This window comes from Tyto alba, unplaced genomic scaffold (assembly GCF_018691265.1).
Source record: "Tyto alba isolate M040663 unplaced genomic scaffold, T.alba_DEE_v4.0 Super-Scaffold_2, whole genome shotgun sequence".
Lineage (NCBI taxonomy): Eukaryota > Metazoa > Chordata > Aves > Strigiformes > Tytonidae > Tyto > Tyto alba.
Window position 1 is genome coordinate 1,368,117 of NW_024881282.1, and position 16,265 is coordinate 1,384,381.

At 50.6% G+C, this 16,265-nt stretch overlaps 1 protein-coding gene across 5 annotated transcripts in view; it reads right to left on the reverse strand.

Annotated features, from left to right (window-relative positions):
* Window positions 1-16,265, reverse strand: part of CLPB (caseinolytic mitochondrial matrix peptidase chaperone subunit B) — a 90,888-nt gene that overhangs the window by 38,722 nt on the left and 35,901 nt on the right. For all 5 annotated transcript variants that reach the window (XM_042793088.1, XM_042793087.1, XM_042793086.1 and 2 more), the window contains one exon: window positions 14,205-14,333. In XM_042793088.1, the coding sequence (XP_042649022.1) occupies window positions 14,205-14,333 (129 nt within the window). The remainder of the gene's footprint in view (window positions 1-14,204; window positions 14,334-16,265) is intronic.

Consider the following 16,265-nt stretch of genomic DNA (forward strand, 5'->3'; position numbering starts at 1 on the left):
CATTTCCTTCTGTCACCAAATGAAGCATCACTTTAATGAGAACCCCCATGAAAAAGCTTCTTTTTGTAGCCTGGCAGCTCAGCCCATGAACGCTGCACCGGGAGAGCCACACATGCAGACGAAGATGGCTGTGAAATGCCATCCTCCCCCCTGCCCGAAGCCCTCCCGGCTTCCCGACGGGTGCCATGAGTGTGATCCCCCGGGCAGCGCGGAGCTGCCGTTACCTGCCCTGGGTTCAGCTCAAGCATCGAGCGCTGGGTAACAACCCTGCAGTTCCTGGGGAACAGGAGCTGTGCTCCTGAGGTCCACCCTTGCTCTCAAGGCTTGGAAAGCCTTTCCAACATGAGTTTGACCAGCAGCAGGCATTAATTCTTGTGCTGCCTCTCCTTCCTACGATCCCCCTCGCCTTCTGCTCCCTGGTTATACAGCCCAGGACTGGCTCATTTTGCTGTGGCTCAGCTCTCAGTGTTTCTTCCTGCTCCTGCTTGCCTGGTTGTGACTCTGCACCTTTTCCGGAGCCTCCACATTCCAAGGGTCGATGCCGCTCTGCGCTCCTCTCCCAGCTCGCCCAACTTTGCATCTCACTGCATTAAAAATACATTCTGTCCCAACTGACCAAGCTGACAACTCGTCCACCTCTTTGAGGATTTGTTCTCACTGTATTTACCTCGTCACTACTGTGACTCTGCATGGCTTTTAATAAATTTCAACACACGCACGACCAGAGAGATGGTGCCTTGATACGCAGTTGAAAAGGGGATGTAGGATGGAATGGTTCAGACTTAATTAAGAACTAGATGTTTCCGGAGTAGAGAGAGTCTACGTGGAAAGGAGAGATCCTCTAAGCCTGAAACATCGAGAGCTCCCGAGATGAAGGTCAGATGCTGACAAAGCAGGTAAGAAACAGCAAGGAGAGATCATCGCAGAGGTGCAGCTTAACCAGCACTCACAAACCAGGCTGAGAACAAATCTCTGTGTGCCGCTGACAGACGGCAGCACCAAAGACCAAAACTAGAATGTGCAAACTGGAACGGAGGTGTTAGAGGAGACTGATAATAGCAGGAAGGAAGGTAATAGCAGGATGCCTTAATGCCAGCATATAAAATGTATTGCAGTGAAGGAGTAAGTCCCATTGGTGGAGCAGTGATGCTAGGTATTAAAGACTGGAAACAAAAAGAAGGTAAGTTGATTGTATGAGACAGTAACACAGAACTTGTACAGAATGAAATGTCCTGACTGAGTAGGGAAAATACAGTACTCGGATCACACCTCTGAGAGAGTGAAGGACGTGACGTGCTAAGAAAACTGCAGACTGCAAGGGCAAAAAGCACGATAGTAATAACTTGATAAATTGGTAAGAACCAGAGACTAAGAGGTGCTTCCTGAAGCAACTATTCAGAAAGCTCCCAGGACAAGAAGCCAGCCCTAATTCTGGTCGGACAGAGCAAAAGGCTTTTTCCAAACCCTCAGCTCCTAAGCCCCACGCTGCAGCAGGACACACATTCATGCTTAAGTTCATTACAAGCAAAACCCAACAAAGAATCCATTGCCAAGGAGCTTTGTTCTGAAAGAGGAGCACAGGGATCTCGCTAGAAATAAAGCAGCAGTGCACCAGCAGAAAACTTCCAGAAATGTGGATGTTAAAGGCTAAAGAAGCCCATGCTGTTTATTAAAAAGTCTTCATAATGAGAAAAGTTAGGCTCTTAAGAATAAATCACCCTCCCATCCTTCAAAGCCTGGAAGATGCATCCAGATGAAGAAAACAGAATGGAGCACTTGCTCTGGCAAGTTAAATGGAAAAAGCAGAGGTCAAAAAGGATTTAAAAGAAGCCCTTGCTTCAGGAATAAAAACTAAGACCTCTTTTTAGCCATATCCGAAGCTGGAAGTCAGCCAGGGGAGGTGAGCTTCCACAGATGACCAAGGTGAAGCAGGAGGGCTAGAGATGATGCGAGGAACGGCCAGCTGCACTCACCCACCAACCCTCTTACAGGGACACACCGCAGGAGCTGCCTCAAGTTGAAGCATCAGCAGAAACAGTTTTAAAACATTACTGAGCGTTAACAAATTGCCAGGCCTGGAGACTTTTCACTGAGGAGTTCAGAAGGAGCTCAAACACCAAGTTATCCACCAATGCTAATGACTCACGGCTTGTCATATCCACCACAGGATGGAAGTGGAAGGCAGCAAATGCGACACCAATCTGTAAAAAACACTTATACAAGGAAATACAGCAGCAGACACGTGGAAAAAAACATGTAAGAGGAAAAGTCAGCACAACCTTTTTTAGCAGAAAGCCTTGCCTTCCCGAGCTGAGGGCAGTGCCAACACCGGTCAGGTGAAAACCGGGATCTGCTCCACGCAGATGCATCTCTGATGTCCAACAACCTGGAACCTGGAAGTCCCTCACCTAAGAATCGAGTTGTTACAAGGAAAAGGCTCCTCATGGAAAAATAATGACTTAAACACTGAAAACAAAGGACTGGCAAGAGAGCAAGTGGTCAGTGTCCACGGGGGAAGAAAGCTATCCAAGGGATTTCTGCTGATTGATGCTTGCGTGGTCAAGCCAGCTGCGAGTGACTGGAGTGAGCGCTAATACCGACATGATGAAGATGACGACCAATATTAATTTATTCAAAGCCACTTAAGTGGCAGCAATGAGCTGGCAAGTGAAACTCAACTTAGATAATACATGTAAACCAGCGCGCGCGTGGAAAAATCAATCTGAATTACATACAGGCACGGAGCCACCCTTCACAGGGAAAGCGGGCACGAGGCGTTGGAGCCGCCATGAACAGTTCTGTGAAAACATTAACTTGCTGCTGAATCAAAGTGGGAATTAGTCCAGAAAGAAGAAAGTGCCAGACATCTGTCCTGCTCCGAGTTCTGCTCTCCAGTGCTGCTCCTGGCTGCTCGGGGAGGTGCGGGGCCGCGGCTGGATGCCGGGTGCTCCCAGCCATGCCAAGTCCTGCAGCGCTGAGCCCTGGGGCTCTGTGGCTGGACACGATGAAGGATGGAAGAAAAAGGAATATGTAGACCAGCAAGCTGCTGGCAGGGCTGAGGAGCACCCTGGATCTCCTGAAACTCAGCCCAACACTTATTTAGGCAAACACGTCTTGTCCCGAAGGTGTTTTGGTATCCTCAGCACCCTGTAACGCAGCAGCACACACCTCAGGGTATGAACTGCTGAATGCTCTTTTAAACTCAGAACAAGCCCTGCACAGTTACTTGATCTCTTTTACGCTGTTGCTGGGACAAGGCTGTTGTCCTTCTTTATGGGTGGACTCTTTGCCCATAGGTTTTTCACCACAGCATAAAATTACAAAATACAACGAAACGACCACATTTGCTTTCAGTGATCCGAGTGGAACTCTGGAAAAGAAAGAGCTCTGCAAAGGTCTGCCCAGTGCACAGGTATGATCCCGACCAGAACCTGCCCTCCAGAAAAATAACAGTAGAGTACTGTATTCCCCTAGGAATGAATACAACACTTCACATCGCCGCACCTCTGAGAGCAGCCGGGAACAGCTCTTAGGAGGAAAAATGGGAAGACCTCACGATGAGGGTGAAGAAGGGGAACCAGGTATGCAAGTTCTTGTACTCCATGCACGCAAGTTTTTGCACTCTGTGCACAAGACTTGACATATCTGAGGAAAAAAGGCTTCCCCCAAGACAATACAAATATTAGCTAGAGTCTTACTTCAAACTGCTTTCAACTTGCACAGGTGGTTAAATTCAAACTGCCTTCAAACACAACGTTCTCCAGCAACACACAGGAAGGACCAGAGCATGGAAAGGCTTGGGCAATTTGGACTCTGTATTTTGGGCTCAGAAAAACCTTTATTTTTTGCCATGCCTTTTAAAACAAGTTGACTTCCGTGCTCCTTTCAGTCTTTCTTTATTGTAATGTGTGTGTAAGTTGTTTTATGCCTACTTGATACCTGGGTGTGAAAACAATCTCCCTTATTCTTGTTTGTAAGGTAGCAGTATGAGAAGGGAAACTAAAGAATCATCTATATCTACACACGTGTGCAGAGCTATTAAATTCATGACAAACATCATGTCACTGTAGAGTTTTGTACCCAGAAACATTTAGAGAGGGATCTATTTGCTCCCCTGCCCTACGGGGAAACTATTCTCAAGCACTCCGACATGGACATAAATGTGCTCGCACGTATACCCTTATTGCTCTCGCCACAGTGGGATGTTGGATGCTTTGATGCTGGGATATGATTGGTGTCTAAATCCCAGTCCCACAGGATTTTAATTACTGGTCTGGCGCGGCTGGGAGTGGAACTTGCTGCCGTCGGATGGAGGGGGTCGATACGCTGGCCCAGAACATATTGAGCCACGGTGCTTGCAGACACTATTGCACTATTTAATCATCTTTTGCAAAATTTACAGTGCAACAGAAGGAATCAATACTGAATTTATCACATTCCCTTGTAAATATGAGCACAGAGAGAGAGAGAGAGGATTTCAGGCACTCTTGCACGACAGCTGGCCTGGGATGGATGCGTGATAGCAGGCGCCAGACCTGGAGCAAACCTCCAGGACAGAGCACCCAGGGGTGGCCACCACGTGTGTGACTCCCCAAAAACACTGGCCCCGACACCCCGCTGCGGCTACGGGCTGAGGAAGAGCTCAGGGGGGGACTCAGCCACGGTCCCTGCCCCGACACCAGGGCCTGGGCAGTGTGGGATCCGCGAGCACACGGCTCTGTAGGAGCAGGGATGCTCCCCTGGCACGAGCACTCCCCACTTTCATGCATCCCAGCCAGCAAAAACAGAGTTATTATTTCACACTGGTCTGGTTTTGCTCACGAGGACTGAGTTACAGCCTCGCTCGTCACAAGACAAACAGCTCCTAACTCCAGCTCACGCGAGGCAAAACTATCTCCGTGAAGACAGAGCAGCCCGTGGTTTTCATCTCCCCAAATCGAGTCGCACCAACACCGGCTGTTCAAGACAAACACACACGTTCTCCCAGCTCCCTGCGGACACTGGGCCCTTACAACAGGTGCCAGGGAGCAGTGGGTGCCTCTGTTGCTCCGTCCCGTCAGCTGGCACCGCCTCAGCCACACCACTGCTCCTTCCAAAGCCCTGCCTGATGTCAAGGCATGCAGCAGAGATAAGGGTGAGCCAGGAAAAGCTGCCGAAGTAGCTTTAGAATAAATGAAATGATTTTCAAAGGGAACCAGCTCACGTGGGAACTTTTTGAGCGTACCATCTACTGTCTTGGGTCCCGGGGCAGCGCTTTGCAACCTGACTGATCTCCAGCCCTCAATGGAGAACCAAGCAAAGCAAAAAAAATTCAGTAGGTTTAAACTCACTGTACAGTTGCAGCTGAACCTTGGCTGGAAATTTCTGGGGATCCACCCGTTTGCAAAGACCTCCTGTTCAGAGACTGCCAGCCTAGCAGACCTACAGCAGCTCGACTTTGCAGTTTCTCGGGTTGTTTCCCTGGTTTTGCTCTTGTGTACAGCAGCGACCCCACTGAGCGCAGGGAAATGACAATGTCACCTCCCCAGGATGTGATCAGGCCCAAGGTATCTCCTCTTTGTCACCAGGGACCTGGAAGGCCACAGCTTCTAGTGATGTCCTCCACCCTCTCTAGGAGAACGAAGCCCTTTCCACCTGGGATGCAACTGAAAACGCTCTGAGACATATTGTACAGAACTGAAACACGAGGAAGGCAGCTATAATTACAACCTGATTTTTCCTGAGAATACCCCAAGTGCTTTCACCTTCTGATGCCAAAAGACCATCCCTTGTAATGCTGGCTCTGTAATTCATTTACCCATCATTCATCCTAGTCACAATATCTGCAACTGTACTGTACCAAACCGGCGAGTGTGGAGCACTGCCAACAAATGGACTGTGCTAAATTTACTGGCAAATCGCATTCAGAAGTCTGGGTTATTGCAGCTCCAGCTAAAATGTTTGCATAAATGTATGTTCATTCCTTCCTCTCTCCCCTCCAATTACAGATGTGTGCACTGAGCTGACTTGATTGCTCACGTTTTTCCAGAGAGACTCGAGCACAAGCCCGAGGCACGTGTGCTTGAATCTCTCGCAGTGGCAGGGGTGGTGAGGCTGCTCCTGGAGTCAAGATCTGAGCTCTGCTTGTTCCACCTCTACTCCAAGACCATCAATCCCAGTCCAAGAGACTGTAAGAGCTGCTATGAGAGCAGGGACCACTGCTGGAGTCCCGCCAAGGGTCCCACGCAGGGAGAAGGAGGCAAAGGGGGTTTTGGAGCAGGCGTTTCCCACTCAGGAACAGCCTGGCAGGCTGGCTCTAGGAGGAGCTGGAAGCAAAGGGGGTTTCTGAAGATGGGAGGCAGAAAGCAAGGTGGTGATCAGTGATCAGGAGAGTGCTGGGGAGAATGAGAGAAGCATAATGAGGCTGCTCAGGTTTGGCAGGAGATGTGTCTGTCCCTGCGATGGGGACAGAGAGAAGGGAGGCCCTGACGACGGGCAAGGGTTCAGTCCCTGAAGGAAGGAACTGTTTGACTTTTAGGCAAAGATATGCCATGTAGGACATCACCCATCTCTGTGCATTTCCACACAACAGCAGCCAACAGTTTGACCAAGCCCTCATTACATGGACACCCCCACAAAACACACCTCGGAAAAGCACTTGGAAGAGCAACTCAATATCCAAGAAAAATGACAGCTGAGCTGCTAAGTGCCAGGGAGACCTTGCTTCTACGCTTCTTCCTGCTCTCATGTGTCTTGGGTGTGTACAGGAGGAAAAGGTCACAATATTTTGTATTTCATAACCTCTAGCCCCAGAACACGACGGGTCTCTGCAGCATTTTTTCAGCCATGACAACTCTTCCCAGCATGAGGCTGCAGAAGGTAAGCAGTGTCCCGTGTGGGGAGAAGGGCTATCTCCCTGCAGGGCAAATCCCTCAGCGGTGGTGTTGTCCCTGGGTCTGAAGCCCATGGGGTTTCCCCTGGCTGTCCCCCCTCCCCACTCAGCCTTGCTGAGCCTCATCCAGGGCACAGGACAGGACGTGGGGGTCTGCCCAACTTGCAGGGGTTGGGCTCCAGTAGGAACGTCTGAAGCAAGGAAGGTTGACCCTTGGTGGAGGAGGATCAGGTTAGGGAATGTTTAAACAAGTATCCACGAGCATTGAGGGACCTGAGCAATGTCACTGTGAGGCTGTTCTTGATGATGGTTAAAAGGTGAGGAGAGGCCCCTGGGGATGGGAAGAAAACAAATGTCACGGCTGTCTTCAAGAAGGACAAGAAGGAGGATCCAGAGAGCTACAGACCGGTCAGCCTCACCTTGATTCCTGGGGAGGTGATGGAGCAACTCATCCTGGAAACTCTTTCCTAACATGTGAAGGACAAGAAGGTGCCAGCATGGATTTAGGAAGGGGAAAGCAGTGGATGTTGTTTATCTTGACTTTAGTAAAGTGTTCAACACTGCCTCCCGTAACATCCTCACAGACAAGTAGATAAAGTGCAGGCAAGAGAAGTGGACAGTGAAGTGGGATTGAAAACTGGCTCAACGGGCAGGCTCTGAGGGTCATGAGAGGCAGCAGAAGTCCCAGCTGGAAGCCTGTCACTAGTGGGGCAGGGCTGCTGAACAGCTCCATTAATGACCCTGATGATGGGTAGAGCGCGCCCTCAGCCAGTTTGTAGGAGATGCAAAACCGGGAGGAGTGGCTGATGGACCAGAGGGTCGTGCTGCCATCCAGAGGGACCTGGGTGGGCTGGAGAAACGGGCCAGCAGGAACCTCATGAAGTTCAACAAGGGGAAGTGCCAAGTCCTGCCCTTGGGGAGGAACAAGCCCAGGGACCAGCACAGGCTGAGGCCGCCCAGCCTGGCAGAGAAGATCCCGGGGGGCACCACGTTGACCATGAGCCAGCAAAGGGCCCTTACCACAGAGAAGGCCAACGGTGTCGTGGCTGCATTGGGAGGAGGGAGGTGATCCTTCCCCGCTGCTCAGTGCTGGTGACACACATCTGGTGTCCAGCTCTGCACTCCCCAGGTCAAGAAAGACATGGAGTGAGTCCAGAAAAGGGCCAAGAAGACAAGCAAAGGACTGGTGCCTCTCATACGAGGAGAGGCTGAGAGCTGGGGCTGTTTAGCTTGGAGAAGGCTCAGAGCGATCTTGTCAATGTGTACAGATACCTGATGGGAGGGAATGAAGAAGATGGAACCAGGCTCTTTCCAGTGGTGCCCAGTGACAGGACAGGAGGCAACTGGCACAAACCAAAACACAGGAAATTCCGTTCAAAACATAGGAAAAACTTTACTGTAATAGATATTGGGCACTGGAAGAGGACGCCTGGAGAGCGTGTGGAGTCTCCATCCCTGGAGACATTCAAACCCCAACCAAACACAGTCCTGGCAACCTGCTCTGGGGGACTCTGCTTTGAGCTGGGGCTTGGACTAGATGGTCTCCAGAGGTCCCTGACAACCTCAGTGATTTCATGGCTCTGGGATTCTACAATGCCTCAGCACCCCAATGGGGAAACACAGCTCTCCCCTCAGCTTCCACTTTGTCTCTCAGGACTATTACAGAGTATCTTTGGACCTAGATGCTTTTGTCAGGGGCAAAGATACCGTTCCTTGAGGAGCGTACACTATGAGACAGCAGCTGGATACAGTGAGAGGAACACATGCCATCAATGAAACACTGCTGAGCAACAGGCGAGGCATCAACAAACCACTTGCAATGTCTCCTGCAAGCAACTGAGCACTGGGGAGAGCACGAGTTGAGAGAAAACAGCAGCTCTGCGGTGTCCAGGTGAGCTCCTTCCAAGCCAACAGGCTTGCTCGACAGCCCATCCGCAGGGCAGCGGTGGCTGATGCCCTGGCTGTCAGCAGCATGATCTCTCAAGAGCAAATGACAGCGTGACACACAGGGCTGGGACAGGCTGCAAAGGGCCTTTACATCGAAGCCGAGCAGATTGTGCTTGGCTTAATAAAGGGGAGGCCACTCAGAGATGCACAACAATTTCTGGTGAAACCTCTCCACCTTCTTCAGGTTTCTAAGCTTCTTCAAGCCTCCTACTGCTCAATTCCCCCGGTCAGGGTCTGCCCTCCTTCACAGCCCCACTTTTGAGCCCCATGCCAGGTTTGAGATCATTAGAGTATTTGAACCCTAAACTTTTCTCCCCACATTAGCCCAATAAAGTAATATCGGGTACTTGTTCAAATCTAAAGCTTGCAGGTGTTCTTTGGACCTAAACCCCTGCTGTGTATTTGTCACACAGGAGTGAAAAAAAAAAAAAAACAAAACCCAAACCAACCCAAAACCCAAGAACACAAGCATGTCCCAAGAAATTAAACAAAACGAATCACAACTCATTCCATTGCAAAACACCCCCCAGCCCTCATCCGCAGTAGTGCCGGGAGTGTGAGAGCGGACAGGCCTCTAGGCAGGGAAATAAAAGCGCTGCAGGTTGTGTCTTTGCTGCCTTTATCACCACCCGGAACGCGCCCGCTGCAGCGCTTGCGCTGCTGCACCCACGCAGCTACAAGGGCTGAGCTCTGAATTCAAGCCAGTCCTGAACTCAATCCCGCTCCTAAATTTCCTGCGGAGACTTGCTGGAGGGCAAGAGGGCTGGTAGCAATGTGGGCCACCAGCGAGGTTCGGTTTGAGTATCGGCAAATGTGTGGAGATACGAGGAGGATGGAGGGCAGGAATACACCCACTCTAGGTATGAAGACACCCAGTGTGGTTATTAATAGGGTACGACTACCCTACTGCCTGCAGAAAGCTGAACCTTTTAATACCAGCTATTTCATGTAGCCGATTTAAATACTGACGTAATAAAAGCTCCCTCTAAACCAAAGAGACTTCCATCATCAGCGAGCTGGAGTCGCGGCCTTCCTTCCTCCAAGCCAAACACAAAGCCCCCCGAATCGATCGTGCCTGCAGTAGCAACTGGTGCACTCTGTGGCTGTGAGCTCCCACCCACACTCCTTCCCCCAAAAAACCAGATATTTATGGTGTCAGCTCAGGTCAGGAGACTGTGAAATGTCACCAACAACCGCCCAAAAGGACAACAGCGCGGCGACTTCGTCTCGCGGTCCGCTGGGCACACACATGCTGACCACAAGGCGATAAGGTCCTGGAGGGGTCAAGCGAGTCACTGAATGGGCCACAAAAGGCCAGGGATGTGGGGTGAGGGGCAAGTGCACGGGGGCTTCCCTTAAAAAAAAAAAAAAAACAGCGCTGCACAACAGGGTAGTTGTTTTAGCAGAGAGGGGGCTTGGCAGTTAATGGCTTTGGCCCCGAGGGCAGGGCATCGAGCGAAGGAAGTGTTTGGGCGAGTAAATGGACAGTTAGTAAAAAGGCAGGTGTAGGGAAGGGGAAGGGAGGGAGCGAGGGGAGCCTGTTCCATGTCAGCAAACAGGAGACATCCTCCGCGCGGATGTCAATGGCAGACTGCATGGGGAAATTATCCTCACAAAGGGCCCGGGGCAGGCGCACTGTGAAAGGTGTTCGATCTCCACTTCTGAGACCTTCAGCCATGTATTCATCGCAGATTATTCTAACAAGGACGCAAGGACCGACGCTTTGTTAAGAGCATGGAACCAGGAGGAGGGGAACACCCCCGGTCAATGCGGTGAAAACCTTGTGTCAGGCGCCAATCGTGAAATCAAACTCCAGCGTGCCAAACTCACTGAAAGGAAAGGGAAGGGTCTGCTGTAACACTACCAGCTCAGAAGAATTCACCTGACAAAGAGGGCAGACGTATTTAGCAAGCAAATCGTCATAAATTTTCATCGTAACTATGACCTCAAAGGGTAAGTGGGTGTTGTGGAGGGGCTGGTGAATACGGATTAATCTGAAGGATGTTGCAAACTCAGCCTCAGGATCCTACAAGGACTTTCACATCGTGCACCAGGTGGAGATTCACGGTGGTGGATCTGCTATTCCCAGGGTCTCGGCACTGGGACACGCTCGGACCTTTGCAAGACGGTGATTTTCACTTGGAAGTGCATTCTTAGCGTAGACTCTCTTGAATCTGTACCCGGAAGGATTTTCATGAGGCCGGATTAAGAACAGAATGGTGATGAGCAATCGTCACATTTTAGTGCTGTGGCTGACAAATTCAGAATTTTCACTCCGATTTGGTACACAGTCCCTTCGGTTGTACTCAAACACAATCCTACAGATTGTTACACGTTTTTTTTTTTGTTTTTTTTTTTTTTTTTTTCTGAGATTCAAGTGAGTTCTTCTGAGCTGAGACACTTTGCCATGAACAAAGAAGCCTCTCTGAGCATTGAGCAGCAGAAGTGGTCATTCACAAAGACGGCAGTGGCTCCAGTACAGATACAGAAACAGCTTTTGAACAAAAAGTACAGTCCTCTCTATTAAGAAAGGCCTGTATTGTAACAGCACTCAGATAGCCGAGCAGGGGACAGATGTAAAAATGAGCTGGACTTGCTACTTGCAGTTATTTATTCAGTAGGGTGAAATTCTTTAGTGCCAACTTCACTTATTTTGCGCCCATATTTTACCCGTACTTAGGATAACCAAGCAGCTGCCTCGGTACTTTCAATCAGCTAATAATACACGTCTTGCAAGGAGACTTTCAAAGACAGAAGCAAGCAGCAAGTATCTTTGTAAAAAATGTTATTGCAGCTTTTCCCCAGGGGGTAGGGGGGCGGCTGCCAGCCCAAACCTGACAGACTGAGGAGCCTCTTGCTGGCAGCTCTGCCAGCACCTTCGCTCGTGACCACGACATAGGTACGTCCCCGCTGACGCCGTGGCTGTGCCCGTGTACCAGAGTCACAGAGGACTGCCCCTCGGCCCCCATGGCTAGCCCACGCTGGCATTTTAGGCATTTTTAGAGAGCAAACTGTTGAGATTCACACCAATCCCACAGGTGAAATGATACTCCCCAGCCTCAAGAGTCACCGACTCACCCTGCTCCCATGTGTTCGCAACGCTGCTGCGATGAGGAATTTTCCACGCCAGCGTTTCGACCACGCTGCCTCCCCCCTGTAACAGCACCTCTTGCTCGCTGCCCTCACCACCAAAGCCCTTCCTGGTCTGTGCGTTCAAAGCTCATCACTCAGCGAGGGGAAGCCCACTCTGCTGCTTCCACAGCCAGCCCTGCCCACGCCCGTGGGAGCTCAGAGGTCCTCCCGGGCCAGCTTCTTCTGACCACCAGCGCCCTTGGAGGAGGAACCGCGGAACACGAGCCGTTGGACGGCGCAGCAGACGTGCAGCCGGTCAGATGCAGGAGGAAGCGCCAGGTTCAGTGCTCGCGCAGTGTCTACACATGCTGCGAACATGGAGGAGGTCTGCCACGTCAGGCAAACGCGCTGGACCACGCAGGGGCCAATGTTTTTGTCTGCGGACTTGCCAGTCACCACACGCACACACTCCCGCAGCCTACAGAGCAGCTGCCTGCTTTTTCAGCTCCCTTCTCTGCAAGCATCCCCGAGGAACCTTGGCTAAATCCATTTGCAATAGGGTTTATTTCAGTGGCTCCTTTTTTGGGAGGCTAATTTATAGCCATGAGAGAGGGTTCTGGTATCTGGCAGGCTCCCAGAGAGGAATCCCGACCCAGAGTTAACTGTGGAATCCAGTGGTATCGAATCACAACCTTTCACTCTTGTTTTTCTATTTGTGAAAGATAACAAGCATATGGTATAGATGAGTATCAAGGTTCAATGCTCCTACAATTATTTTTCTTCATCTCTTCTGGGGATGTTTAGCCTTCACAGATGCTACTTTCCATTATCTTTTTAGTTGCTTTCTTAAGGAATGTGCCTTATGTGAGCCCGTCTTACAACTATCTGCCTGCCTGCTTCCCTAGAATTAACTCCAGAGACGCCCACACCATGAAGATTCCAACATTTCTATAATTTTTGCAAAAATCAGCATCTGGCTAGAGAGTCTCTCCACTGCAGGGACCAGGCTGCCAGCGCTCAGCTGCTGGCCGCTGCATTTGGCAGAAGGCAGCTGGCAAGCACATGCTCGGAAGCGGGCACAACGTCGCTGCTTCTTGCTCGTTCAAAGGTGCCCTAGGTGACCCTGAGGGGAAGAGTTGGAATTGTTGTAGTAGGAGGAGTGGCAGGGACAAAGGACACAAACCTGGAGGAAAGCAGAACTCTACTGACTAGCTCTGCGGTCTGCAGAACAATTTGCATCGCAGCAGATGCAGCTCATTTAACAGCACCGTGAAGATGTAGATACACATTCAGCAGACCCCGGTTCTGGATAAGGGCGCAACACAGACGCAAATGTCATCCTGGTAAAGATCAGCAGGAGGGTAAAGATAAAAACCTGTTGTCATGGTAGCACATCTCTATTCTGTTAGCTAAATGCATCTTCTTCTTTTCCTCCACTAGTGCTGATGAGTTTTCTCCCCGTGAAGACGGGCAAGCATTGCAACAGGTTGCCCAGAGAGGTTGGACAGTGTCCATCCTTGGATGTTTTGTAACCTGGTTTGGTCTCACAGCTGACCCGGATTTGAGCAGGAGGCTGGACTAGAGACCTCCTGAAGTCTCTTCCAATTCAAACTATGTTCTAATCCTATGAATTTTCATCTCTTTAGTATCATTTAGGTTGGAAAAGACCCTTAAGATCATCGAGTCCCACTGTAAGTACCTCTATGGGCCTGTAATCTAGAGCTGTGAGTACAGAAGAGATGACAGTAGAGCAGGAGCCATGAGAAGAAGCGGTCTGTGATCTAACTAAGAGGACCAAAAACTGCACAAGCTAATTTCTACCAATCCTCCCAAGAGCTGCATTGCCAAGGCACCAACTGCACCTGAGCCTCAACCATTTCATGTGGGTACTGGTATCCACCCAGTGCCTTGTCTACAGAGCAGATCCACTCCCAGTAAAGCAGGAGCTCTTCGATTCCACGCCACACAGCTACGTAAGGGATATGACAGATGAGCAGAGTGCAAATTGCAAAAGAGAAATGTTTAAAATACTGAACAGAGAGACCAGGGGATGCATCCCCACCGAACTGCAGGAAGAAAGGGAAGACTCGATGACTGAGATGAGAACATCCATCAGAAGTACAAGAGAAAAACTAGTGGAGATGAATGGGAACACAGAAACTGAAATATAAAGAGATTAGAGCAAACAGTAAATCATGTCTCATCCTGACAATGGAAGAGCGTGGTCCTTGTCCAAGCCTGACAGTTCTGTGGGACAGGCCTACTCAGAAAAAGTGCTCCTGGCCCAAGAGCCGGCAGGAGCTACAAAACTCACCTCCATCCAGCAGCAACTTGACCGTCAGGTAGTCGTCAGCCAGTACTGCGTAGTGTAGAGCTGTGCAGCCCTTGAAATTGGCTCGGATGTTCAGGCGGTTGTTGAAGTCATCCTCCCGGGTCACAAGGACTGCAGGGGAAGAAGAATGAAAGCTCAGCTCACTGAGACAAAAACCTGAACGTGCACTGGCAGCACAGACCACCACCGGTCTGGAAGCTTGTTAAGGGCCTAATGGCCTTTTCCAGGAGACAATCGAGAGGCTGGTGGGGGTTTCTGGTGGCTACTGTCCCCACTCCGCCGAGCAGCAGCGGAGATGAAGACAACACGGTTTCTACAAATCCCAGTCCCTGTCTTCAGAGCACCCGGGCAGAGGTGGAAGTTGTTGGAGAAAACCTGAGAGAAGATCTCTCAGCCTTGTTCCAACTGCAGCCCTTTCACACCTTCAAAGTGAAATCAGGATTCAACACAAGTAAGCAATACAGAGACTTCTGTAATTTTTTTTTTCCCATTTTCCTGTCCAGAAGGGCCAGAGAACAACCATTCAAGGCTCCCTCCATACCGCCTTCCTCCCCCAGCCAAAGCACGACCCCAGCAGTCGGCACCTACTCCAGCCTGGAAGCACAAAGAACCAAAACCAAGAGAAAAGAGGTGGAGAGGCTGAGGGCTGAGAGCACTGCAGGTCCTCGGGACAGGGGGATGCCCTGGGGATCTCCTCAGTCACTAAACTTCCCTGATCATACCGCTCCCACTGCTCAGGTGCCTGTCTACCTCCGGGAGCCGCCTGCTCTGCTCCACACTTCCCAGCAATGTCAAGGAGCAGCCATTTAAAAGCAGGAATTCTTCTAAAACCCCCTCCTTTGTTAACTGAAAAGTACTAAGTGCTGCAGAGGATGATGCTCAACTCCATTCTGCTCCTGCCCGTATCTACCTCCTTGCTGTCTCCGGTTTTGTGTTGAAACTGGGTGTTTTTTGGGACTTTTGAGTTTTTATCCTGTGCTTGCTCGGCACACAGTGCTTCTCCAGCCCTGTGTGCTCCATGAGGTGTGTTCCTCGATGCTACCAGGATGGGAATAATTCATAATAACACATTTTACAGCTCACTAGAAAGCCTGGAATCCCCTGAGCAAACGCAATTCCACCGAGCCCTGTCAGGTTTTGTGAAATCAGACCTAGAAATTGTGACGTTTCTTTGAACAGAAACTGGTGCTTTCTAAAGCTGATTAATTTTAATTTTTTTGTTCCCTTGAGCTCTGTCCTACTGAACGCCAACATGCACGGATACCCTGCAAAAGGGAAAGCCCAATGACTTGTGCTTGCAGGCCAGAGCAAAGCCGGGCCAAGGCGCTCCCAGGAGGACAGCAGAAGGACCGTGGTGAGACAGACACACTGAAACACTAAATCTTCCTGATCGGGCGCAGAATCAGAGTCTGGAGCGCAAAGCTGGGAAATCAAAGAACGCATTAAATCAAACTGCTGTGCCGAGGCAAAGGCTCTTGTGGGAAGCCAGCACCACCCCAGCTCCAAGCCCAGCTCTGGCTAGACCTGTCCCGTTTCCACACAGCGCAGGCACGAGCTGGGAAGGTGGCAGCTCCGGACACAAACCCAGCTGATGCTCAGGCCGTGGCTAACAGACGTGGCCGAGCTGTTACCGCACCGGCACGGGACCCCTGTAAGGTGACACCCAAAGGCATCGTCACCCTTCCCTGCAGCTCCGACCTGTCCCCGAGCACAGACTTAACAACGTCTGCAAATTTACCCGTGAGCTTAGACTCAGGCGCGCAGTGGGAGAGGCGAAAGCACCTCCGCTGCTCTGGTGCTAATCGAAGACCTATTTTTAGATGCTCTTTCTACGATGGGAAGGAATATTCTCCCAAGGCAGGAGAAACTCTCTCCCGATACTCGGTGATTACTGCAAGGCAGTGGTGATTTCAGCGAACAGAAGGGGAGCTGTGACAGGAGAGGACGCTGTCCCACCATCGCTTGGCTTTCAAGTAAATTCCTAATTCTGGGAGTCTCCAGCAGATCAGCCCGTGTGTCTGGGCAGGGCTCCAGCACCCTGTG